The sequence below is a fragment of the Equus caballus genome, chromosome 3 (assembly GCF_041296265.1).
Source record: "Equus caballus isolate H_3958 breed thoroughbred chromosome 3, TB-T2T, whole genome shotgun sequence".
Taxonomy (NCBI): domain Eukaryota; kingdom Metazoa; phylum Chordata; class Mammalia; order Perissodactyla; family Equidae; genus Equus; species Equus caballus.
This window is the reverse complement of record NC_091686.1, coordinates 784921-809938: the sequence shown is the minus strand read 5'-3', so window position 1 is coordinate 809938 and position 25018 is coordinate 784921. Positions and strand designations below refer to the sequence as shown.

The following is a 25018-nucleotide window of genomic DNA, read 5'->3' as shown; positions in this document are numbered from 1 at the left end:
TTAGAACTTTCCTATCTGGCTGAACAAGCCATTCCTTTCTTATATTTGGTACAATATTTTAATTAGGTTTTCAGTTTTAAATGATGAAGTGTTGATTCTTGTGTAAGGCCCTTGGACATTAAAAAAAAAAAAGGTTAAGGGCCAGACCCAGTGCTGTAGTGGTTAGGTTCATGTGGTCCACTTCAGTGTCCCGGGTTTCACAGCTTGGGAACCCTGGCTGTGGACCTAGCACGACTTGTCAAGCCACGGTGTGGTGGCATCCTATGTAAAATGGAGGAAGATTGGCAAAAGATGTTAGCTCAAGGTGAATCTTCCTTGCAACAAAAAGAAAGGTCTCTTCTTCTTGAAGTGAACACTCTCCATTTTTTTATCAATTTCTGGATAGACTTCATCCTGCTTGCCACCAGTAGTCTAATTTTTGTCCATCACCCATACATATGTCCCCCTTTATCCCTTTCACCCAACCCCCAATGCCCTTCCCCTCTGGTAAACACTAATGTATTCTCTTTATCCATATATTTATCATCTTCCACATATGAGTGAAATCATGCAGTATTTGTCTTTCTCTCTCTGACTTATTTTGATTGACATCATACCTTCAAGGTCCATCCATGTTGTTGTGAATGGGATGATTTTGTCTTTTTTTATGACTGAGTAGTAGTCCACATCTTCTTTATCCATTCATCCACAGAATGGCACTTGGGTTGCTGCCACATCTTGCCTATTGTGAATAGTGCTGCAGTGAACATAAGGGTGCATAAATCTCTTTGGATCAAGGATTTCAAGTTCTTTGGATAAATACCCAGTAGTGGGATAGCGCAATCATATGGTTTTTCTATTTTTAATTTTTTGAGAAATCTCCGTACTGTTTTCCATAGCAGCTGCACCAGTTTGCATTTGCACCAGCAGTGCATAAGGGTTCCCTTTTCCCCACATCCTCTCCAACATTTATGTATTTTGGAGATCAACCCCTTGATGGGCAAATGATTTGCCAAAATTTTTCCCAGTCGATAGGCTGTCTTTTCATGTTGTTCATGGTTTCTGTTGTTCTGCAGAAGATTTTTAGTCTGATATAATCCCATTTGTTAACTTTTTCTTTTGTTTCCCTAGCCTGGGTAAACATGGTATTTAAAAAGATCCTTCTAAGACCAATGTCGAAGAGTGTACTGCCTATGTTTTCTTCTAGGAGTTTTATGGTTTCAGGTCTTACATTCAAGTCTTTAATCCATTTTGAGTTAATTTTTGTGTTTGGTGCAAGATAATGGTCTACTTTCATTCTTTTGCATGTGGCTGTCCAATTTTCCCAACACCATTTTTGAAGAGACTTTCCTTTCTCCATTATGGGTTCTTGGCTCCTTTGTCAAAGATTAACTGTCCATAGACGTGTGGTTTTATTTCTGGGCTCTCCATTCTTTTCCATTGATCTGTGTACCTGTTTTTGTACCAGTACTATGTGGTTTTGGTTACTATGGCTTTGTAGTATATTTTGAAGTCAGGGATTGTGATGCCTCCAGCTTTATTCTTTGTTCTCAGGATTGCCTTAGGTAGTCGGGATATATTGTTGCCCCATATGAAGTTTAGGATTCTTTGTTCTATTTCTGTGAAGAATGTCATTGGGATTCTGATTGGGATTGCATTGAATCTGTAGATTGCTTTAGGTAGTATGGACATTTGAACTATGTTTATTCTTCCAATCCATGTGCATGGAATCTCTTTCCGTTTCTTTATGTCTTCTTCAGTTTCTTTCAATAATGTCTTATAATTTTCAGTATATAGGTCTTTCACCTCTTTGGTTAGGTTTATTCCTGCATATTTTTTTCTTTTTGTTGTGATTGTAAATGGCATTCTATTCTTGATTTCTCTTTCTGCTAGTTTGTTCTTAGTGTATAGAAATGCAACTGATTTTTTAAAATTGATTTTGTGCCCTGCAACTTTGCTAAAGTTGTTGATTATTTCCAGTAGTTTTCTGTTGGATTGTTTAGGGTTTTCTATATATAGAATCATGTCATCTGTAAACAGCAAGAGTTTCACTTCCTTTCCAATTTGGATTCCTTTTATTTCTTTTTCTTGCCTAATTGCTCTGGTCAATACCTCCAGTACTATGTTGAATAAGAGTGGCAACAGTGGGTACCCTTGTCTTCTTCCTGTTCTCAGAGGGATGGCCTTCAGTTTTTCACCATTAAGTATGATAGTGGCTGTGGGCTTGTCATATATGGCCTTTATTATGTTGAAGTACTTCCCTTCTATAGACATTTTATTGAAAGTTTTTGTCAGAAATGGATGTTGGACCTTGTCAGATGCTTTCTCTGCATCTTCTGAGATGATCATCTGGTTTTTATTCCTCATTTTGTTAATGTGATGTATCACATTGATTTGCGGATGTTGAACCAGCCTGCATCCCTGGTATAAATCCCGCTTGATCATGGTACGTGATCCTTTTAATGTATTGCTGTATTTGCTTTGTCAATATTTTGCTGAGGATTTTTGCATCTGTGTTCATCAGGGATGTTGGCCTGTAATTTTCCTTCTTTGTGTATTGTCACTGTCTCGTTTTGGTATCAAGGTAATGTTGGCCTCATAGAATGAGTTAGGAAGGATTCCATCGTCTTCAATTTTTTTGAATGGTTTGAGAAGGATAGGTATTAAATCTTCTTTGAATGTTTGGTAGAATTCTCTGGAAAAGCCATCTGGTCCTGCACTTTTGTTTCTTGGGAGGTTTTTGATTACTGTTTGAATCTCTTTACTTGTGGTTGGTCTATTCAGATTCTCTATTTCTTCTTGATTCAGTTTTGGAAGGTTGTATGAGTCTATGAATTTACCCATTCTTCTAGGTCATACAATTTGTGGGCATATAGATTTTCATAGTATTCTCGTATAATCCTTTGTAGTTCTGGAGTATCTGTCGTAATTTCTTCTCTTTCATTTCAGATTTTATTTATTTGAGCCATCTCTCTTTTTTTCTTGGTGAGTCTGGCTAAGGGTTTGTCAATTTTGTTTATCATCTCAAAGAATCAGATCTTAGTTTTAGTAATCCCTTCTACTTGTTTTTTAGTCTCTATTTCATTTATTTCTGCTCTGATTTTTATTATTTCCCTCCTTCTGCTGACTTTGGACTTTGTCTGTTCTTCTTTTCTGGTTCTATTAGGTGCAGTTTAAGATTACCTATTTGAGGTTTTTCTTGTTCGTTGAGGTGGGCCTGTGTTGCTATGAATGTCCCTCTTAGGACCGCTTTTGCTACATCCCATAAGAGTTGGTATGTTGTATTTTCATTTTTCTTTGTCTCCAGGTATCTTTTAATTTCCCCTTTGATTTCTTCATTGATCTAATGGTTGTTCAGTAGCATGTTTAGTCTCCACACATTTCTGACTTTCTCAGTGTTTTTCTCATAGTTGGTTTCTAGTTTCATAGCATTGTGGTCTGAAAAGATGGTTGTGATGATTTGAATCTTCTTAAATTTATTGAGCTTGCCTTGTTTCCCAACATATGGTCTGTCTTTGAGAGTGATCCATGTGCACTTGAGAAGAATGTGTTTTCTGCTGTTTTTGGATGGAATACTCTATATATATCTATTAAGTCCATCTGATCAAGTTTTTTGTTTAAATTTACTATTTCCTTCTTGCCTTTTTGTCTGGATGATCTGTCCATTGATGTAAGTAGGATGTTGAGGTCCCCTACTGTTATCGTGTTGCTATTAATTTCTCCCTTTAGGTCTATTAATAATTGCTTTATGTACTTCAGTGCCCCTGTGTTAGGTGTTATATGTGTTAATAAGTGTTATGTCCTCTTGTTTGAATGTCCCTTTTATCATTATATATTGTCCCTCTTTGTCTCTCGTTATCTTTTTTAACTTGAAGTCTACTTTGTCTGATATAAGTATGGCAACACCTTCTTTCTTTTGTTTACTATTAGCTTGGAGTATTGTCTTCCATCCCTTCACTCTGAGCCTCTTTAGAGCTGAGATGTGTTTCCTGGAGGCAGCATATTGTTTGGTCTTGTTTTTCAATCTATCTAGCTACTTTGTGTCTTTTGATTGGGGAATTCAATCCATTTATATTCAGAGTGATTATTGATATATGAGAGCTTAATACTGCCATTTTGCCTCTTATTTTCTGGTTTTGTGTTTCCATTGTTTCTCTTCCTTTATATTTCTGACTAAAATTTAATTTTGGTGGTTTTCTGAGGAGATTTTCTTACTTTTTGTGAATTGTGGCTCTGCTCTGATTTTTTGTTTAGTGGTTATGAAGTTTGTATATAAGATCTTGTAGGTGCAGTAGTCCATTTACTCATAGCCTCTTATCTCCATTAACTTAAGCATGTTCCATCCCTTCCCTCTTCCCCTTCTGAGTTATTGCTGTTACAAATTATTCTGTTTTTAATGTTGTGATTTTGTGACTAACCTGAAGTGTTATAGTTACTTTTGATTCTTTCTTTCCCTTTACCTTTTAATTTATAATTGAGTATTTGCCTCCCTGTTCTGATAGAGAGCTGTAGGTTTCTGATTATGTCTATCTATCTCCTTGCTCACAGCTTTGTAGACCTTTGCCTTTTTGTTTCCAGTGTGAGGGCATCTTTAATTATTTTTTGTAGGGGAGGTCTAGTGGCAATGAACTCCATCAGCTTTTGTTTATCTAGGAAAGCTTTTATTTCTCCATCATATCTTAAGGAAAGTTTTGCTGCACAGAGTATTCTTGACTGAAAGTTTTTGTCTTTCAGAATTTTGAATACATCATTCTGTTCTCTCCTAGCCTGTAGAGTTTCTTCCAAGAAATCCTCTGAAAGCCTGATAGGGTTTCCTTTACAGGTTATTTTCTTTTGCCTTGCTTCCCTTAATATTTTTTCTTTGTCATTGACTTTTGCCAGTTTTAGTATTAGATGCCTTGGAGAAGATCTTTTAGTATTGATGTAATTAGGCATTCTATTATCTTCGTGTGTTTGTAAATCTGCTCCTTCCCTAGGTTTCGGAAATTCTCATCTATTTCTACGAAGAAGCTCTCTGCTCCTTTTCCCTCTGGAATACCTATAATCCTTATGTTGCTTTTCCTAATTGAGTCAGATATTTCTCAAAAAATTCCTTCGTTTTTTTTAAATCTTATTTCTGTCTCCTCCACCTGTAGAATTTCTGTATTTTTATCCTCTAAATCACTAATTCTTCCTCCCGAACATCAGCTCTATTTCTTAAGGATTCTTGATTATTTTTTATTTCATTAATTGTGTCTTTCATATCCAGAATTTCTGCTTGTTTTTTTTAATAGTTTCAGTCTCTTTGGTGAAGAGATTCATTTTATTCCTGAGCTCATTGAAATGTCTGTCTGTGTTTTCTTGTAAATGTCTCAGTTTCTTTATCACATCTATTTTGAATTCTCTGCCATTTAGGTTGTAAATTTCTGTGCCTAGGGTTGGTTTCTGGAGAATTGTCATTTTCTTTCTAGTCTGAATTGTTGCTGCAGTTTCATGAACTAATCTTTTGTCAGGGCATTTGTGGTAATGTTACACCACAGATTCCACTTTTATCACTATGGGGAAGCAGGGACAGAGTTTCTGGTCCCACCCTGTCTTCTAGAAGCTGTGGGGTACTATGGGTGCTTGCACAAGTCTGGGGAGTGCTCAGGTGCTTGTGTGGACTGTATTTGATGGGCGTGGCTTCCTTGCTGGGACCAAGCCAGGGCCACTCCTTGGGGCTGCAGGGGCAGCATGGGTTCCCCTCTCACCCCGGCCAGGAAAGCCATCACAAGCAGGCTAAGGGCTGCTGCCACCTCTTCCTACTGTCGCTCCAGGGCACATTCCCACTTTTGTGGTTCAGCAGTAATATGGGCACTCATGCAAGCCTGGAGTGCACTTCCCCGGCCGTGTGGATCTGCTGCCATGAGTGCTGAAGTGAGCACTCTTAACATGACATATAAATAGCATTCTCCTATTATGACAGAGTTAAAAGACTAATTAGAGGTTCATTACTCACTATAAGGTTTACTGTTTGCATTACAACCGTCTGCATACTTTCCACATCAATAAAGATGTACTTTTGGAGTTAATGTTAAGTTTCTTAAATTATTTCATGTAGCTATTTGAAAGGAAGCTTTAATGCATTTAATATACACTTAATTTTCATGCTTAATCACTATTGTACTTGTTTCTGCTTCAAGAGAAATATATTTTTAATTTTACATGTAAAGTTTAGGTACTACTTTAATCAAATTCCATAATCTTGAGGAAATTATTTACTTCTCAGAATTATCACTAATTTCAGATTTTGTACAGCTGGACTGGGCATTTGAGCAATTTTTGTTATTGTCAAGTGTACTCACTGTGTATATTACATTAATAAGATAAGCTTTACCTAATATTTGTTTTTGAATGAGTTAGAGGCCATGAGTATGTCTTATTATTTTAATAAGTTGCTTTAACTTGATGTTTATTAATGATCTGATTGTTTGGTTTTAACTTAGTTCATATATAAAGAGCTTTATACTATAAAATGTCATGTGTTGGTAGTGTTAGCATTTCACTAATGTGAGTATCATAACTTGTAAAACTAATCATCTGTTGAGTTTCTGACCAGCACAAATGTCACCTTCTCAGTGATGCCCTCCCCAAATTCACCCAAAACTTGAGTACCTCTGCCAACTCAGTTCCCACAATACATGTTCATAATTCTGGCTGAGCCATTGCCAGGTGGTATTTGTCTGTGTCCACATCCCTCTTCTCCAGAGATGCAAAGCTCCTCAAAGGCAAGGAGCACGCCTCACTTGTGTTCAGCTAATACCTAACTGAGTGCCAAGCACATAGCAGGTGCTTAAAAGATGTTGAATGAGTGGGTGACTATGACATTAAAGAAATCTTAAGGATCATTTCATCTAACCAGATCGTCTTATACACAAGGAAATGAAGCCCAGAGAGATTAATGCTTTGCTGTATTTTTTCTAAGTTATTTGAATTCATTACACTTCAAGGATTTTATCACTACAGTGCTTTAGATTCAGCAAAAATATTCCCTTCCAGTATGTACCGGAAATGGTGCATAGAAACCATGTAGATAAATTATCTCATTAAGGCCACTGTTAGTCTAGTCTGCAGAAAGTTCCTCTCTGGTGTTAGAAAGGGACCTGAGACCAGTTAAAAAGAGGAGACAGTACACAAATCAAAAGTTCTTTGACTAGATGGGGTATAACTGCCTACTGTTAGAGATTTGTTTTTGAGTGACTGTGAGTTTAAATCATTCCAAATAACTCATTTTGTATATTTAACTGTCCTGCCCTTGGATTTAGAAGAGGAATAATCTGCTAAACTTTGCTTACCATATGTATTGTGTTTTGCATTTCAGTCTGACATAGCAATTATCAGAGAGACTGACATCTTCTACTCATAAATTTTATTTTATCATTTTTTTTTGAGGAAGATTGGCTCTGAGCTAACGTCTGCCACTAATTCTCTTTCTGCTGAGGAAGATTGGCCCTGAGCTAACGTCCGTGCCCATCGTCCTCTATTTTATATGTGGGACACCTGCCACAGCATGGCGTGCCACACAGGTCTGCGCCTGGGATCTGAACCAGTGAACCCCAGGCCGCCGAAGTGGAGCACATAAACCCAACCACTATCCCACAGGCCAGCCTCTACTCATAAATTTTAGAGCATTCATCACCTTAATTGAATCTTGCCACTTAAGAAATAAATTACTTTCAGGTTGAATTTGATTTTAAATGTCTAGCCATTATTTTTGTGAGCAAAATTGAGGTTTCTTCTCTAACTCAAACCCCTTGAGTAGGAGCCCATGATATAGTAAAAATTAAGAATTCTATTCAAAATGAAACAACTCAGGGGGCAGAAATGCATAAAAGATACATTTGGGGGGAAGTCCTTTAACATCTGTTTAGACTAACACACAACCTAGACTAACACACAATCTTTTCATTCAGAGAAAGTAAGCACTCAGAAGTCCAGCCTGCTGTGTTTCAGCTGCCAGAAGAACAGTGTTTGGATGGCAGTGCTTGTGTAGGCAGCTGTTGAACAGTTCGCAGGGATGATGTCTTTATATGTTTGTAAATGAACACATAAGTGGACATGATAAGAAAGGATCCGGATTTGGGCATGTAAGGGACTAATGAATACACTAATGGAAGCCTTATTATATAAACCAAATGGATGCAGACTGACTTCATTACCTAAGGAAAAAAATCAGGCCATATATGGTTCTAAAATTTGTATTATAAAACCTTCATTTAAATAAATTTACTATAATGAGAGTTGATGGAAAATCTGAAAATCTTAGTGATGATTAATGCCAAGTTCTTGTTCTCCACTTCTTTCTGTCATTAAGGCTTATCATCTCTAATGAATTCTTTACCTTCTGGAACATAGAGGACTCTTCTAGAAGATAGAAGTCCTCTTCTCATATTGGAATTTTGAATTATAAAGTCAGTTAACCCATAGAAACATTACAAGATTTAAAATATTAAAACTGCAAATTCCCTCAGATTCCTTAAGAACCTAATCTCATAGGAGTAGAGGAAATGTGTAACTTCAACTGAGATATACGTATAACACTAGAATTCAAAATATTGTTGTCTTTGAAGATCATTAACTTAAAATAATTACCTTGAATATATTTCTCTTAAAAATTCAACATACAAGTTATGAAAAATAAATTCCCTATGATAAAAATGTAGTAATTAAAATATAACCGTTCCTTACTTGTTAATAATCCTCCTCAAATGAAAATCATAACCCCTTCCACATTCAGTTTCAGGACAGTTAGGTTCCCATCATCATTTGCTGCCAGCAACCTGTGACTTGGATTTGATTGTTTTCACCTGAGATTTTCGTGTGCATACACTATCTGAAATAAATAAATCCAACCTTTTTTTTCTTACAACAAAAGTGCTTCTGATAATGATTTGCTTGCTGAAGGAAGGCAAGGCAGGAGTATGTTTGTTGTTTACCGAGCACTAACGGCTTTCAGTCTTGTGATAGTGTGTGCCTGTGTTATGGAATATGGTGTCTGAGTCTCTCTGTATCTTGTGTACACTCTCTGAAGTTAGAGGTGGTCAGAGCTCTCTGCTAAGCATAGTGAGTCTTCATTTGGGACCCAATGTTTCGGGATAAGAAAGAGAAAGAAAGGAAAGGGAAATTTAGATGGAAGGTTATGAACTTAAATAGTGAAATTTTGAAATGATTCCTAGAAATTTAGATTTCTTCCTAAGAATAGTATCTTGTGAATGGGGACCCATTCAAACAGCTTCCTCGTGTCCTCTTACCAAATTAATATTATTTGGCAGTATTATTGGTTATTGGGAAATATAGGAAGTAGGGTTGGTTCTCTGCGAACAAATATGTAACCAAAGCAATAATCTATCAGATACCTGTGCCTCAAATTGAGTCTGCAGACATATATTTAATTTTTTTTTGCCCATACTGCTTAGAATATTTTAATTAGATTTCAGTATTTTTTTAAAATGTGATTTTTCACATTTACAAAATCACGTTTCCATAATAACAACGATTGCCGGGAGCTAATTAGTTGCTGTCCTCTTTGGTCGGTGATGAGCTCTTTTTGGTTCATCTGAGTCCCTACTTCCTACTATCTCCTCTATCCTGAGACCCTTAGTCAGTTTGCGTGCCCTGCACCCTTTTGCTATCTGATCATCTTGGTTGTGCCAGGACCTCTTAACTTATTTAAGTTAGGGCCTCATGCCTGACAGCGTTTGAGTTGACCTCTGAGCTACAGAATGCAGTTAAACTGCTGCTGCGAAGGGCAAGAGTTGTTGGCATTAGCTGGTTCATCTTAATGATTTCAGCAGTCATATGGCCCTCAGTGTACTTTTTCTGAACAGATGGAAGCAGGTGAAAGATATTTTTATTCTGCACTCTTATGCTGCTCTTTCGCTAATGTAACTAGGCCTAAGCAAAACTGGGCTGTACTGTAGAACAGACGTAAACATGAGCTTGGCATCTCCTCCTGGCTCAAGCATAGAAACAGTACAGATTATGATACTGCTTTGAATCATTCTTTATGGAAATGTCTAAAGCTTCCAGAAAACACTACAAAGGTTTTATTAACTGTATTTTCCAAAATGAACCATAGTACTCCTTTGGAAATACAGTGACTATCATCATTTAAGGAGAATTTCTTCGTGCAGGAACTCTAAATGACGTTATGAATGCTTTTTAAAAATTGTCATCAGAATATTTTTCTTAAAATGTCGGGACTTCACACTGAAATGATACAGTACCAAAAATCACAATGTTTAACATCTTTCTTCAGACTATAGTATATCAAAAGGGTGTTAGGTACCCATTATCATTAAACTTTAAACTTTGATCATAATCATAAGACTTTGTTTTGTTTTTCCTAATATGGTTTAGTTCACATAGTCCAACTTCCAATTTAAGTTTCTAAAACTCCTAAAGCTTCCTTTTGATTCCAACTTTAACCAAAGGGCTCTTCTCTTGAAGGGAAAGCTGTACTGCACTTGGCAACAATTAAAATGCCTTACCTTAATCCTCTCAAGCTATGAATGGAAATAATTGAAGTATAAAGTTATTTTTGTAAACATAAACATTTACTGTTTTTGTACACACTTGACTATGTGTCTGCATTTTCTGGGGAGGAAACTCCTTGCACATTGAATATTTTCACTGTTCTACTTGTTAGAAGATTCTAATGAAAAAGGATTTAACTGAGTTTGGGGTTTATATCCTGAATATTTTACTAACTCAGAATGTTATCTTTTGTTAAGGATTATTTCTTCAAAGAAATACCAGTGATCTCAGCTATCATCATAGTGTTTCTATTAGCATTTTTAAAATTAGTTTTCAAGACAGGAAAGGCAAACCCATGTACAGAATATGTGTCTACTCCTTAAGATGAATTGCTGCCACTTCTAGGGTGGAAGAGAACCAATGTAATCACCTTGCCCCCAACTCTTTATTCTCCTCCACGCTGCACCCCATCCTTCCTACCCCACCCCTTACCCCCTGCCTTGATCAAGCACCCTCAGAATGTAGTCTCATGCAGACTTTCCTGGCTCCTGCCAGTCAGTGTTATCTAGAACCTGGGCTTCCTTTACATGTCTGTCACAATCCTGGTCAGATTATTTTGTAATTTAACCCCACTTTTTGGCATGGTAGCCAAGAGAGAAGGTGAGGCAGACTCTAGGAAGTGGGAAGCATGTTGCCTAATGGGAGCAGAAATCTGTCATCGTCAAACGAGAGAGAACACTAGCCTTCAGAAGAAACTTCTCCATCATCTTCCAACAGGAGCAAACACCAGCCTTTAACAGTGAAGAGTGGGCCACTTCTGCAGGCTCTGAAGGTTCAAGTGAATCTGGGGATTCAAAATTTTCAGGTTCCTCGGCAGGTGTTCCTATCCCATGGGTCAAGTATCATTTTTTCCCAACTGGGGCCCTAACCTTAGCACAGCAGACCTGCTTAGGTTGAGAATTCAACCTTCTTGGGAGCTCTTCTACTCTCAACATTATTACATCCTGGTCTTGACCCTCAGCTTTCTTTGCCCTCCTGCTGCAGGAGATGAGAACTTCTTTATGTGATGCCCAAGAGGCCCTCTGGCTTTCACACTTAGCTTTTAATTTCTGATCAATCATGCTTAGCTTTTGTGACTTTTCTATATTTCCTCAATTGAGCTTAGCAATAGCCATCTAATTCCACTATCCTTATCGTTAGTGTTTACCTTTTACTTCTCAAAAATCTTAAAAGCACATCCACTACTACATTCCCTTCCACCAGAATAGCGCCAGTAAAACGTTTTGCAACTCGCTGTGCACTACTTACCCCCAAGGAACGAGTCCTTAACGCCAGCCCCATGTTAGGTGATACAACTCCAAAATCTTAGTGTCCACCTTCTCTGATCACTTTTGGTATCAACTGTTGTAGACTGGGTTCCCTGGCAAGCAGACTGAGGTGGAGATTAGTATGCAAAAGTTTACTTTTAGGGAGTGCTCTTATAGTCAATACCACTGAAAGGGAAGGGAAGGAAGGAGAGCTGGGCTATGATTCAGTGTCGGTAAAAGCCTCAGCTGACCCTAGGACCTCTGTATGCGGGATGGCCCTGCGGCGTTTTCCTGAGTTGTGGTGAGGGGGTCTAGTTTTTATTCCTCTGAACTGACCAGTTATTGAATACAGGTTAGTGCAGAAAGAAATGCAAGCTTTGGCAAGGTAGCTCTGTTCAGCCAAAGCTGTTCCGAAGAGGGTGACTACTTAGGGCTGTCTGCCAGCAGCATTTCCAGCAGCTGAGGGAATAAGTCCTTCATTCCGAAGAGGGGATCTGGGTGGCATGTCACAGCACCCATTACGGTTTCATTGAGTACATTTCCTTTAATTTTATTGTGCGAATTACTCTTTACCATGTGGGAGGGTGAGAACTTTATTGCTTTGTTGACTAAAATTTTTTTCTTGTTATTCTCCTTTCATTCAAAATCTGAGGCATGATTCATCGTATTGGATTGTTAATAATTGTCTCTTTTTATTTCTCTACATAATGAATCATTTATTTTCCTATAACCTCTTTACCTCTTTACATTACATACATTATATAGTTGAATTCAAACATTACATAATTGAATAGTGAAATGAAATTTTTTTAAATCTGTTTTACAAGGTACTTCCAATCCCTTATCTCACTTTACTATTTTTCAAAGTCTTAATAATAGTTAGTGAAACTATGAAAATAGAATTCAGCAAACATTGTGTGTTATAGTTCTTAAATTTTCTAAATATGAGTGAAACAATAGGAAGCTCATTATTTATCACCTTTTATGCAAATATATTGAGACTAATGCAACACCGATAGAAAAAAACATTTTGTGTTGTTTTTCCAGGAATGGTGATAGATGGCTGGTAGCCATCTACCTCTCCCATCTAACTATCCCTACTTGGTCATTTGTGATAACAGACGAGCTCTTGCAAATCCATGAAGCTAACTGGCTTATCAAGGCAATGAGCCTTTGATCCCTTGTTGGAAAGATGCCTTCTCATTTATTCTCAAATGGGTTAAGAATTTCAACAGTGTAATGTTTTCAGTTTAAACAAATTCACCTGTTATATAATTGCATAATTGCCCCTTTTCTGGATTTTGCTTCTTTCGAATAGCTCAGAGCTTACATTGACGTGGCTCTCAGTGATTCTTAGAAATTTCTGAGGCTATTAATCTGTTATCACTTTCTTATGGTAATTATCCACATTTTCAGGTAGTATAAAAAGATAAGAGCATGTTTAATGCTTAATACAGTAGTCACTGTGATCAGTCATATTTATTTTGAATGAAATGCTTTAACATAAGACTTTTCTTTTCCCTAGACTCTGTTTAAAGATGCAATATATTGTATTTTTAGACAGTTCAAGCAAATTTGCAAAAACCACAGTATATATAACATGGTATCATTTAGTTATTCAACAGTCATTTAAACACATACTATTTTCAAGCACATAGGAACCACAAGGATATAAAAATATTAGGCATGACTCCTCCCCTCAGGAAGCTCAGGAAAGACAGATGTGAAACGAGAATATCATGGTGTATTGTAATAACTGTGACGATAGAGATATCATAGTGGAATAACAATGGAGGGAAAGATATTAGGCATAGGGAATGGAAGGGCCTCAGGAAAGATGGGAACGCTTGAGCTCATTTTGAAGAATTAGTTCACCAGGTGACTGTGAGTTAAAAGGATATTACAGAGAGTAAGTTTCTTGTGAAGGAGTAGCAGGAAATGAGCCTGGAAACGCAAGTAGGTAGGTCTTCATATAAGGAAGAGAGATCCTAGGAGAGAAAAAATGAGGTCATATTTGCACTTTTGTTTTTTAATCATGCTGATGGCAATGTGGAGAAGACGCAAGAGAAGGAGAGGAGATTGGCTAAGTTACACCATCACGCAAATCTCAGATATTGTTTGGGAGTTTTCCTACATAAATGTGGAAGTAAACACTTCGTTGGTAATGTGTGTTTGACAGAGTAAGGAAATTATCTTTGTCAAAGGCTACATTTCTATATCTATAGGCAAAGTATCCTTAGTGTGGGGGAAATAAATGTGGAGATATTTGTACATTGACATAAAGAGTGGTTCTACCAACTCGGAGTCAGGAGTTTTGAGTTCAACTAATGATAAAATTGAACAAATTACTTAGCGCTCTGGGGATTCTATGAAAATCTTTATTATTATAGTTATAAATTAGCTTCAATTCATATGAAACCTTTACAGAAAACACATTAAAACGTGAATGAGAGTGTTCTAAACATATATAATGGGGGGAAAAAACCCTTTTCTTTAAAATAGACATGGCATTCACATCACTGAGAATAATTTCTATTTTTTTAAAGCATGAAAGACTAATATCATGACTCAACTCATCATTTTACAACTTTATATATTCCCTAAGTAAAATTGCCATTATGCGAACATCATAAATGCCGCTACTAGAATAGATTTGCAGTTCACCTGGCCTTTGCATTAATAGGATGTTTGATTTGACTGTCAACCTATTGTTTTTCAAAAAATTCTATCAAAATTCTTGCGCTTTCCAATAAAACAAACTTTCTTTATTTGGAATATCTAAAGACAATTCTGCTACTCAAAATTTGAATATAATTTATTGTTCATTCAACATGAGTTCTAAAGATTCTAGATGCTGTAATACTGTGATTTAAAATTATGCTGAAACTTGACTATGATATGTAGGTTAAGTGTAGCTTTTAGGGTGAGAAAGCAAAATGTGATTATAATCAGAATGTATTTTTTTTTAAAAATGTGTAAGATAAAAAAGTAGTGCACCTAATTGTTCTTAAAAATAAAAAATGCTTTTGAAGGACTAATACCAAATGCTCTCCTTAAATACATTTTCCTTCATTGCGCTAATACAGGATCATCGGCTGTTTTTTCTTTGATGGATCAAGCTTGTTAAAATATCATTTAAAATATGTTTAAGTGCAACTATATTAATAACTATTTTTATGTATTGCATTTCTTCCTCTTTTTACAAGTACACATCAGTAACAAAAATTTAAATTCTATTATTTTCCTTCTAGATTTATTCCTTACGACATCGCCTACCTCTGATACATTCCAGTTTGAGATATGGGAAAATTTGGTAAGAAATCTTATCTTTGAAGCATTTTTAACTGATGGCTTTCAGTAAAAGCACACAATTTTAGAAAATAAAATGAAAGTAATCACTTGGTCGGTTGGTTTCAGCAATAAATAGAACAGCTTTAAGAATCTTTGGTTGCATTGCTGCATTCAAACTGCTGAATATTACTGAAGAAAATGATTTATTCAGCATCAATTCCTCTGCAGATTTTTAGGCATGACTGCAAATTAAACCAATCAGTCTGCCCTAATGCACATGTTAACAGGGCCCCCACCAGGCTGTCAGCTGTTGAGAGAGGTTACTGTCATTTAATTTGTCAGCATGATGGTTTATTGAAGAAAACCCTTTTAGAACAACTAATTTTTTTCCTTGACTTCAGGCTTATCTAAAAAAATAAGAACAACATACACTAAGGTTCCTGCCAACTTGACCAAAATTAAGGAGTCTTTCCCAATATGTTTTTTTAATTGCAAGTAGAAGATTCCCAAACTGATGTCATGATTTTATTTTATTTTTAGCTTGATATAGATTATATGAAAGATTAATTAATGAAGAATAAACCACTTGAAATCTTAAAGTTGAATTTCAGGCTACTCAGTAAAGGACAGGATTTGAAGACAGGCCAAATTGGCCAACTGATTGACATTCGTCTAGTAACGGTCAAGTATTAAGCCTCACTAAGAGTGTCTGCCTCATAGAATGTTTCTGAAGCTTAAATGAAACAATGTGGGTAAAGCGCCTGGCACACAGTAGACACTTAACCAAATTTTAGTTTTAGATCTCTTGATTTCCCATCTGCTTATTCTTGATTGTCTTTTATTCAGTCCACATTAAACTTATAACATAATAGGTTTTTATTAAAATATTGATGAAAATTAAGCAGATTTTTAAAAATGTAAAGCACAAGCTTATGGAAGGAGATTATTATCAGCTATCTCTTATAGCATAGTCAGTGATGTTGGTCATGACTCAAATTTCTTCGTGGAAGGAAACTAGGATGAGGGGAGGAGCTTTGTTTAGACAAGATCAGGGTTTCTAAATACTACTACTTCTAAACTAAGCAATTTGATCTTTTTTTTTCATTTAATGGGGCAAGGAAAAGGAAGAAAGACATCTAAACCAGAAAGATTTATCTTTCTTTAATGCTCTACTTTTTAAAAAAATATAATTACATTTGTTTTTCAGATGATGCAAATATGATTGTTATATTCTTAATGATTACATAAATTAAATCTCCTACTGCTGGAGATATTTGTTTTCAGGTGGACTTGAAAACAATACCTCAAGTAGATCTTGACATATTAGAAAATTAGAAAATAAGAAAATCATTTTGATTGATTAACTGGTATCCATCTGGGGGAAAAAAGCCTCATTACAAGTAAATATAATGCATATATAAAATTATGAAACACTTTTAAGTATATAATGTCCTCTCAGCCTAGGCTAATTAAAGGTAATAAAATGATACAACTCAATAGGAGAAAAATCTTCATGAAGAGACTAGATTTTGATTGGGATCTTTTTTCCTTTTATTATTGTTTTCTTTAAAGAAAATTAATAAATTGGCTATTGGACAATAGAGACTAAGAGTTGTACTTGCTATAAAACAACTGGGTCAGATACCCACATTCACAGTGAATAAGTCATTAGTACAAATTAAGGATAATATAGACTCAAAGTTAACTAGTTCAGATAAAATGTAGGCTTTGTAAAATGGAGGATCATTTTCAGTTGGAGATTGGGCAACCAATTTGCAGTAGCACACTAATTGACAAAAAACCCTCAAAACCTATAAAACATGTTAGCTAGTAGAAGAATGAGCTGCCACAAATGTTTTCAGAGTGTCAGTTGTGTGCATAGCCCCACAGTGGGTGCTCTGGGAGATACAGAAGTGAATAGAGCTTCCGGGGCAGGAGGAGGGCTAGGAAGTGAATGTGGGCAACTCCGGCGATAATAATGAGAGGCACAAACCTCATGCTACAAGCAATTAAAAGACAGAACAGTTGCTTCCATTTGATGTGCCCAGGCTCATCAGGCAAGGCTTCCAGAAAGATGTGGTATTTGCAATGGCTAGTAGAGATGAGCAGGATTTTAGTGATCGAAATTAAGAAAAAGGAAGAGAAGGGCAAGGAAGTGCACAGGGAACACAAGGTATATTCAGAGTAGAAGTGGCTGGCTTGGGCCAGAACATGAAAAGATAGTGGAAGGTAAGATTGGAAGAATTGGTTTAGATAAGATCAGCAAAGGCCTCAACTTCTAAACTAAGTAAGTTGATCTTTTAAGAATTTATTGAGAAGCTTTTAAAGGTTTTAGGACTGAGGGTGAAATGAATAGAGATTTCCTTAATTGCAGTTAATGTGGCTACTGCATATCAGATAGGTTTGCATGGAAAATCTGGAGGTGGGGACATAGGTGGAATTTACTATAACCCGGGAAAGAAGTGAATGATTAAAAGAGTAAAATGTTGGAATGGACAAGAAGGGATAGATATGAGAAGACAGGATGACCATTACTGCAAGGGTAACTTGTGTTTTATACTGGTGACCAGTAAGAGAAAAGGCAAAATATCTAATTTGGGGCAGGAAAAAAATCAGGTAAGAGACACATCAAGGAATTGGTTAGAAATGGAGAAGGTAGAACTCTAGGAAGAGAGTAGATAAGCATCATGAAGGGAAAGAGTAAAGAGAAGAATCGCAAGGCCAGAGCCTTGGACAACACCTGTGACCCTTTACGTCAGAAATTTTCAATCTTAGACTATTGCCACTTGGGGCCAGATAATCCTTTATTGTGGGAATCTGTCCTCTGCGTTGTAGGTTGTTTAGCAGTATCTCTGGCCTCTACTCACTTAGATGCTGGTAGCCACCCCCTAATTGTGACAATCAAAAATGTCTCCAGGGTCTAACCTGGTGGCGCCCCAGTTAGGTTTGCACATTCTGCTTCGGCAGCCTGGGTTCACCAGTTCCGATTCTGGGCACAGACCTAGCACCGCTTATCAAGCCATGCTGTGGCAGGCGTCCCACGTAGAATGTAGAGGAAGGTGGGCACAGATGTTAGCTCAGGGCCAGTCTTCCTCAGCAAAAAGAGGAGGATTGGCAGCAGATGTTAGCTCAGGGCTAACCTTCCTCAAAAAAGAAATGTCTCCAGACGTATATAAACAAACTTATGGACAAGAAGAACAATTTAGTGGTTACCAGAGGGAAAGGAGAGGCAGGGGAGACACAAGGGGTGCAAGGGCACATTTATATGGTATTTGACAAATACTAATGTACAACTGAAATTTCACAATGTTATAAACTATTTAAACCACAATAAAAAAAAATTTTAACAAAACATGTCTCCAGACATTGCCCAATATCCCCTGGAGAACAAAATCACCCGCAATTGAGAATCATTGCTTTACGTGAATAAAGACGTGGACACGTGATAGTTATTGTAATTGATTCGTGATCATTTTTTTAGCATTATAAATACAGCAATTTTAACATGAAATATTAAGACACGCAGGCCAGAAAAGGCAGTCATCCGTGAAAAGATACTTGTTACAACCTAGCGCTTGTGGTTAGAATTCAAGTCGAAAGTGGCAGACAGTCTCCTCTGTCCATGGCAGTGGGTTAGCTGCTTCAGTGGTGCTTGTAGTAGTTGTGGTAGCAGAAATAGTATTGCTACTAGTGTTCCTACTACTACTAATAGTTAATGTTAACTAAACACATACTGTGTGCATATACTGTGCTGAGCACTTTATATGGCTATCTCACTAATCCTCACAAAAACCTTGTAAAAATACATTTTAGAGATAAGTGAATGATGCTTAGATTAGAACGAACTGACTCAGACCTTACCGCTAGCTGGTACTTGAGCTAGGAAATCTGGATCTAAAACTTATACCCTTGTCATTGTACAATCATTCCAGAAACCAAGTAGGCAAAAGAAAAAGTGAAGGACGTAGCTGCAGCAGAACCCCAAGTGAGGTGGCCCAACTCTGGACTGCAGGAGTCCCGTGAAGGCCAGTAAGAACAGCGTGGTAAGGAGTGGGCCAGGCTAGAGTGGATGAGTCTCAGAAAGCAGCCCATGAAAAAAGTGCTCGCAGCTAGTAAGCACAGGACTGCCATTACAAAAGCACCTTGTCATTGCCTGATAACTTTACATTTTGCAGAACACTTTCTGATCTATCATTCCATCGATCCCCTGCAGAACCCTGCAAGTAGACAGTTCATTTATTCCCTTGTAACATTAAAAACCAAGACCCAGAGTAAATGGCTGTTCCAAAGTTTTACAACTTATCAATGAAAGCAGGACTGGAACCCATGTCATCTCACTCCATGTCTAGTGCCCTTTCTTCCAGTCTGTTCTGCTCTCTCAGTGTAAAGAAGCATTGGTCACATGTTTATCTTTCCTACACTAAATGGGTATATAACAGCTTCATCTTTGAAAGTGTGTTGTCATGCATCACTTTAAAATGTGTTATCTAGTAAGAGTAATAACATTGATGATGAAGTTTATTGAATCATTTTTAAATGACACTAATCCAATTGGAAATGAGCATATAGGTTTGTACTGCCAAATGAAGTAAAGAATAAGTAATAATAATGATGGGAAGCTAAATTTAATAAAGTATTGTCTTTTCCCCTATATGTCATACATATAATGTATTCTGCATGCTTTCACTCTAGCAAGAATATATTCTCTTTCTCCAGCAATTAGAAGGGGGTATTGCTTTTCTTCTGTTGAGGTTCACGGTGAATGTAGCGTCTTAGAGATGGGAGGCCATCACCTGGAAAGTACTCATGTTTCTTTTCTTTTCTTTTTCTTTTTTTTTTTTTTTTGAGGAAGGTTAGCCCTGAGCTAACTGCTGCCAATCCCCTCTTTTTGCTGAGGAAGACTGGCCCTGAGCTAACATCCATGCCCATCTTCCTCTACTTTATACGTGGGACGCCTACCACAGCATGGCTTTTGCAAAGTGGTGCCATGTCTGCACCCGGGATCCAAACAGGCAAACCCCAGGCCGCCAGGAAGCGGAATGTGCGCCCTTAACCACTGCGCCACCGGGCCAGCCCCCAGTACTCATGTTTCTTGATGGAGATGCTTCATGAGGTTATATCTGGAAACATTTCTAGATATATTTATTAAGTTTAACAGAACTGCAGTGGGGTAATTTGTTCATTTGAGTCAGTCTAATAGGTTGATATTCAGCTGTATGTTATATGAGGCTGATGTATTTTAAGAGAGATTTTTCCATTCATTCTAGAATCCTTCTGTCCACTCTGTACCAAATACTGTGATCTTTCTGAAACACAAAAGCACCTGATACTTCAGTCAGAAATTTGTCAACTTTGATACATCTGTAGTATAATCTCAGGTACTCAGTAAGACTAGAGAAGATCCTAAGGTTCAAGACACTTGTGTAGATCAGATTTCTATAGAAAAATCATTCAAAAGCTACATCATGTACTTTAATAATGACAGAGGAAACACGTTTCTGCATGTGGATAATGCAGTGTTAAAATGGTTGGAAAATTGCCTGTCACAAAACAAGGCTTACTCTCTTCCTCATGGTCCTCAAGCATTTGGTCTGCATGCTTTCAATGTAGCACTGCCTTTCTCTGGAAATGTCAGGCATGATTTCTTAGAAATTAACTTGCAGATTTGCAGTATCCTTAGAGGAACAAAAATGGGGAAATATCTTAAAATTTTTAAATATTTAAAATATATAGGGATTTTATATAAAGTATATAGGAATCAGAGTCAGTATATCAAATAGTGAATAGATGTGTCAATGATAAGAAGAGAGTACTATATAAAACTGAGAGGTCAAAATCTTAAATTCGGTGTTTTGGTTTATTTTTCTTGTGTAATAATCTAAAATTATAGAAAGGAAAGGCAGTAATTTAAAGAAGTACATATTATTTTTGTAAGTCAGATGTGTACTACTACATTTTGGAAAGAGTAACGGAGATGAAGAATGTCTAATGGGTTCTCCTTTTTTGTTTAACTTAGCTGCTTCTGACTAGTACATGCCAGCTGTTGTAATCTTTTGCTCCCCTTCTCATTGATACATAAACTTGAGTTAATAATGCATTGGCCCTTTAAGGATCAATATAATTCTCATCTCACTTGAATATCTTCTTACCTGTCCCCAACAGACTCTTCTTCCCTTGAAATGTATAAAACATAGTGTCTTTGCTACTTACTTGTACCACTTACATGTTACCTTCAGAAATTCTATTTTCCTGACTTATATCTTATCTCCCAACTGGACTGTAAGCCCTTTGACAGTGGGAAATATTTTTTATACTTCTTTCCATTTCCAAAACCTTCCATGGTGCTTGAAAGTAGAAGACATGCACTATGTCTGAAATTATGATGATAATTTAGTAAAGGATATCATACCAGATTTGAGAGCAAGGAAAACATTCCAGATGCACATCTTCATCAACTCACAGCAGTTTCTTTTGTTTTATGGTAAAAGTGGAACAGGAAATTAGAATAATTTTTATGCAGTACAACAAAAGCCTCAAATTATTAATTTCCCTGCTTCAGTTAAAATGCTTTGTTTCACACTTGACAAATGACTGAATTATGATGGTCTAATCCAAAATCTTCTGCCTTTAACAGGATGGAAATTTCTCTGTCAGTGCTGTATTTGAAAAGCCTCCCAATATGATGGTGGTTGGACAGTCGGCATTTGCAGACTTTGGTAAGATTGTTTTCATCTTTCAAATTCTCCCCCTCTCTCTGACCTAGTGATATTAATTCCCCATATTAGAAAATAACGTTAGTGTCTTCAGAACTATTATAGATTTAAAAGATGCCTCTTCTAGTAATCTATATGACATGTGGTCAATTATTTGATACAATAAGGAGCAATGTATCACATGTATGTTAAATTATAGTTTGAACTTAAGGGACTCCTGTTTGCAAGAGTAACATGTAAAACAGGGAAGACTACTGAGGCTGTTCTAGAGAATACCAAATAGTAATTATTGTGGTGTCTCCACCACAACCATATATCCAGGTTATGGAACAAAAATAATTGTAGCAGTTAACCTAACCTCTTGAAACTTAAATACTAAAAACCATTTTTATTTACATTTAATTCCAAAGGAGATTAACATGTATTATGAATTCGCCACAAGAGAACATGTGAATCTGTTTTCCTTAAGATTCTACACAGTAAACAAGTTCACATTGGTTAGAAATTTCCAAAACAATGTATGTCTCTTTCATTGTTTGTTGGGGTTATTATTAAAAGGCTTTCGGTATTAGACAGGAATGTAGTCTAGATGGCCACCACCTAAGAGGGCCAAGCTCACTCCCAACATGCTTTTCCTTCATTCTGCCAATAAACACCTCAGCCTGTCCCTCAAAATGCAGATGACATTCCACCACGTCCAGAGACCTCAGTTTCCTCATTTATAAAATGATGATGATGATCATATCCACCTTAAAAGGCTATTTTGTGAATAACACAATGTGAGTAAAGCATGATGTCAAGTACATAGTAAGAGCACAAGAAATTATTGTATAGTTTGAGTCTTTTCATTGCTACTGCTCTTTGCTCAGTTGAATAAATCAATACATCATTCAGTGTCATAGAGACGATCCCAGGGCAGATAAGTAGCAGGTTTGATAGTGTCATTTGATGGAAATTTCAGCATGAATCTCTATGTTGTAGTGTATTTTAGTTTTGTTACATTGAATATTACTTTGATTTTGAGCAGATTTCTGGTGCCTGCTTTATAGTCTTTAATGCGAATAGTCAAGTGATGGACTACCATATGAAATTACTTTTTTTTTAATTTGCTGATTGACTTGATTAGCTGGATTAATGAGAAATCTCATGCAAGTCTCTCTCTAGGAAAAAAAGTGTGTATACGTTATATAATTCTCAGGGAGCTCTCAGACCTCCCCTAACACCTGGCTAAGAACCTCTGAATTAAAGTTACTTCTTTTGTGACTGTGTGTTTTGTATGATAAAGTACCTTGCTTTTAACAAAATTATTAGCAGCGTTACTTAAATTTTTTTTTAATTATGCTGACCATAACCGTAGACATTTACTTGTTGGGATTTTTAAAATGTGCACAATATAGGATATAGTCAATTAAGAAACATGACTGTATTTTCTCCCCTATTTTTGATAACTTTAGGTAAATATCAGTAAACTTTTTTAATATATTAGTAAACCTTAAATAAATGTCCTATGTCTTTTTAAAGTCCATGTATTTTTAGTTGAATATTATCAAAAAACAAGACTGCTAATGAGTCCAAAAAAGTAGATTGTATTCAATAAGGTTATGAATATTAATATATACAAAATATACATTTGAATACATCTGTGAATTGCATCCTGCACTCCATCCTCCACTCATCCTACTCCCTTTGAAGCAAGTCACAGGAAGTGACTGACAGCCAGGAAGTCAGCATGATTTCAGAAATTCACCATTCATTTGGTAAAAAAGCACATGCGTGAATAAATGATATAGCTCACAGGAAGAATCCTGTACCAAAAAGAAGCATTGAAATGGCTCACAGCTCCCCTAAGTTGTCTTGGAACAGAAGTATTTTACAGCTGTGATGAAGTTTTTAGCTGCTAACTCAAAATATTTTTTAAAAGATAGCAAAAAAATCTACTCTAAACTTAGGCTGTTCTGGTATAACCAAAGAGAACTAGGTAGGGTGGTCTGAAATCAAACATGTCAGGAACGTTTAGCAAATAAAGCAAAGAAATCTTATTCAAACAATTATAATGTTATTTATTTTTTATAAGACAAAGAAATACTTTCCTGAAAATCAGCTAAATAAAACTCCATGGAACGTTACACAGCCAATAAAAATGATGGTTATGAAGATTTTGCTGGAGAAAAGAGCAGAACAATATGTTGTACAATATGATCATCTTAAAAAAGCCAGACTATAAAGAAGTATATTGAAATGATAATGATGGCCATATTAAAGTAGGATAATAGGTTATCTTGTTCCTTGTTTTCCAAATTTTCTGGTACTTAGATTACTTTAATATTCTGATTTAATAATGAAAAAGTAAGTTATAGAAGAAGTCAACAATGGCAAGAAAAAACCAAAGTGTGTATTTCATGTGATGTTGGATTTTTCTTGTTGTAGTGCTTCTAAATTCATATATAATTGATGCTGTCTTCTGAGTTGCGTGAACAACTCCTTTGGAGAAGGTGATGTACTTTCGCATGACCTTTAACTCTTACGAACAAAATGCAAAAGTTAGACCTCTGTTATGCTTAAAATGTGCTGAATAACATGTAAGAAAGCAGAGATTTTTAAGGTAAGGTTCTTGCCTTTGAGAAATTCACAGTCTAGTTGGGAAGACAAAAGACAAATATATAAAAAGTACAAGAATAAAAAAAATAACTGCCACAGTATAAAATAAACCAGACTAAATTTCATTGTTCATTATGAAATTAATGCCATAGACCAGGTGCAAAATCTTGTGGCAATACAGATCAGTCTAGGTTAAGAAAGGGTAGGAAGCCTCGTGGAAGAAGTGAGATTTTAGAGGGCCTTTGAAGCCATTTTGAGGTTTGGCTAAAAATATCTGGAGGTGTGAAAACAGAGTATGATAGGTAACTAGTGAATAAACCAGTTTGGCTTGAATAGAGAGTTACTATAAAAATGTAGAAACATAAAAATGGACTGTGAACACATTGAATTACCAAATGAATAGCAGATAAACAGATGTTCATTTTATTCTGTGAAAGTAGCGGGAAGTAGTAGAACAATTCTGATCAGCTCTTTATGAATACCTTTTTAAATTAATTTCTGAAAGTAAAGTTAAACAGAATCTTCTGATCTGTTGAGATATGCAGAAGGTAATGCTTCTTGGACATGGAATAGGAATTCAGAGGAAGATTGTTAGAATCTTTGAGATGCTCAAGATTTTTATATCAAAAGAGAGGC

At 36.3% G+C, this 25018-nt stretch overlaps 1 protein-coding gene across 1 annotated transcript in view; it reads left to right on the top strand.

Moving 5' to 3' along the window:
- The window catches only part of ITFG1 (integrin alpha FG-GAP repeat containing 1), a 266617-nt gene that overhangs the window by 68397 nt on the left and 173202 nt on the right, over nucleotides 1-25018 (top strand). Inside the window, exons 7-8 of the mRNA XM_005608247.4 lie at nucleotides 15032-15093; nucleotides 21706-21787. Of these exons, the coding sequence (XP_005608304.3) occupies nucleotides 15032-15093; nucleotides 21706-21787 (144 nt within the window). The remainder of the gene's footprint in view (nucleotides 1-15031; nucleotides 15094-21705; nucleotides 21788-25018) is intronic.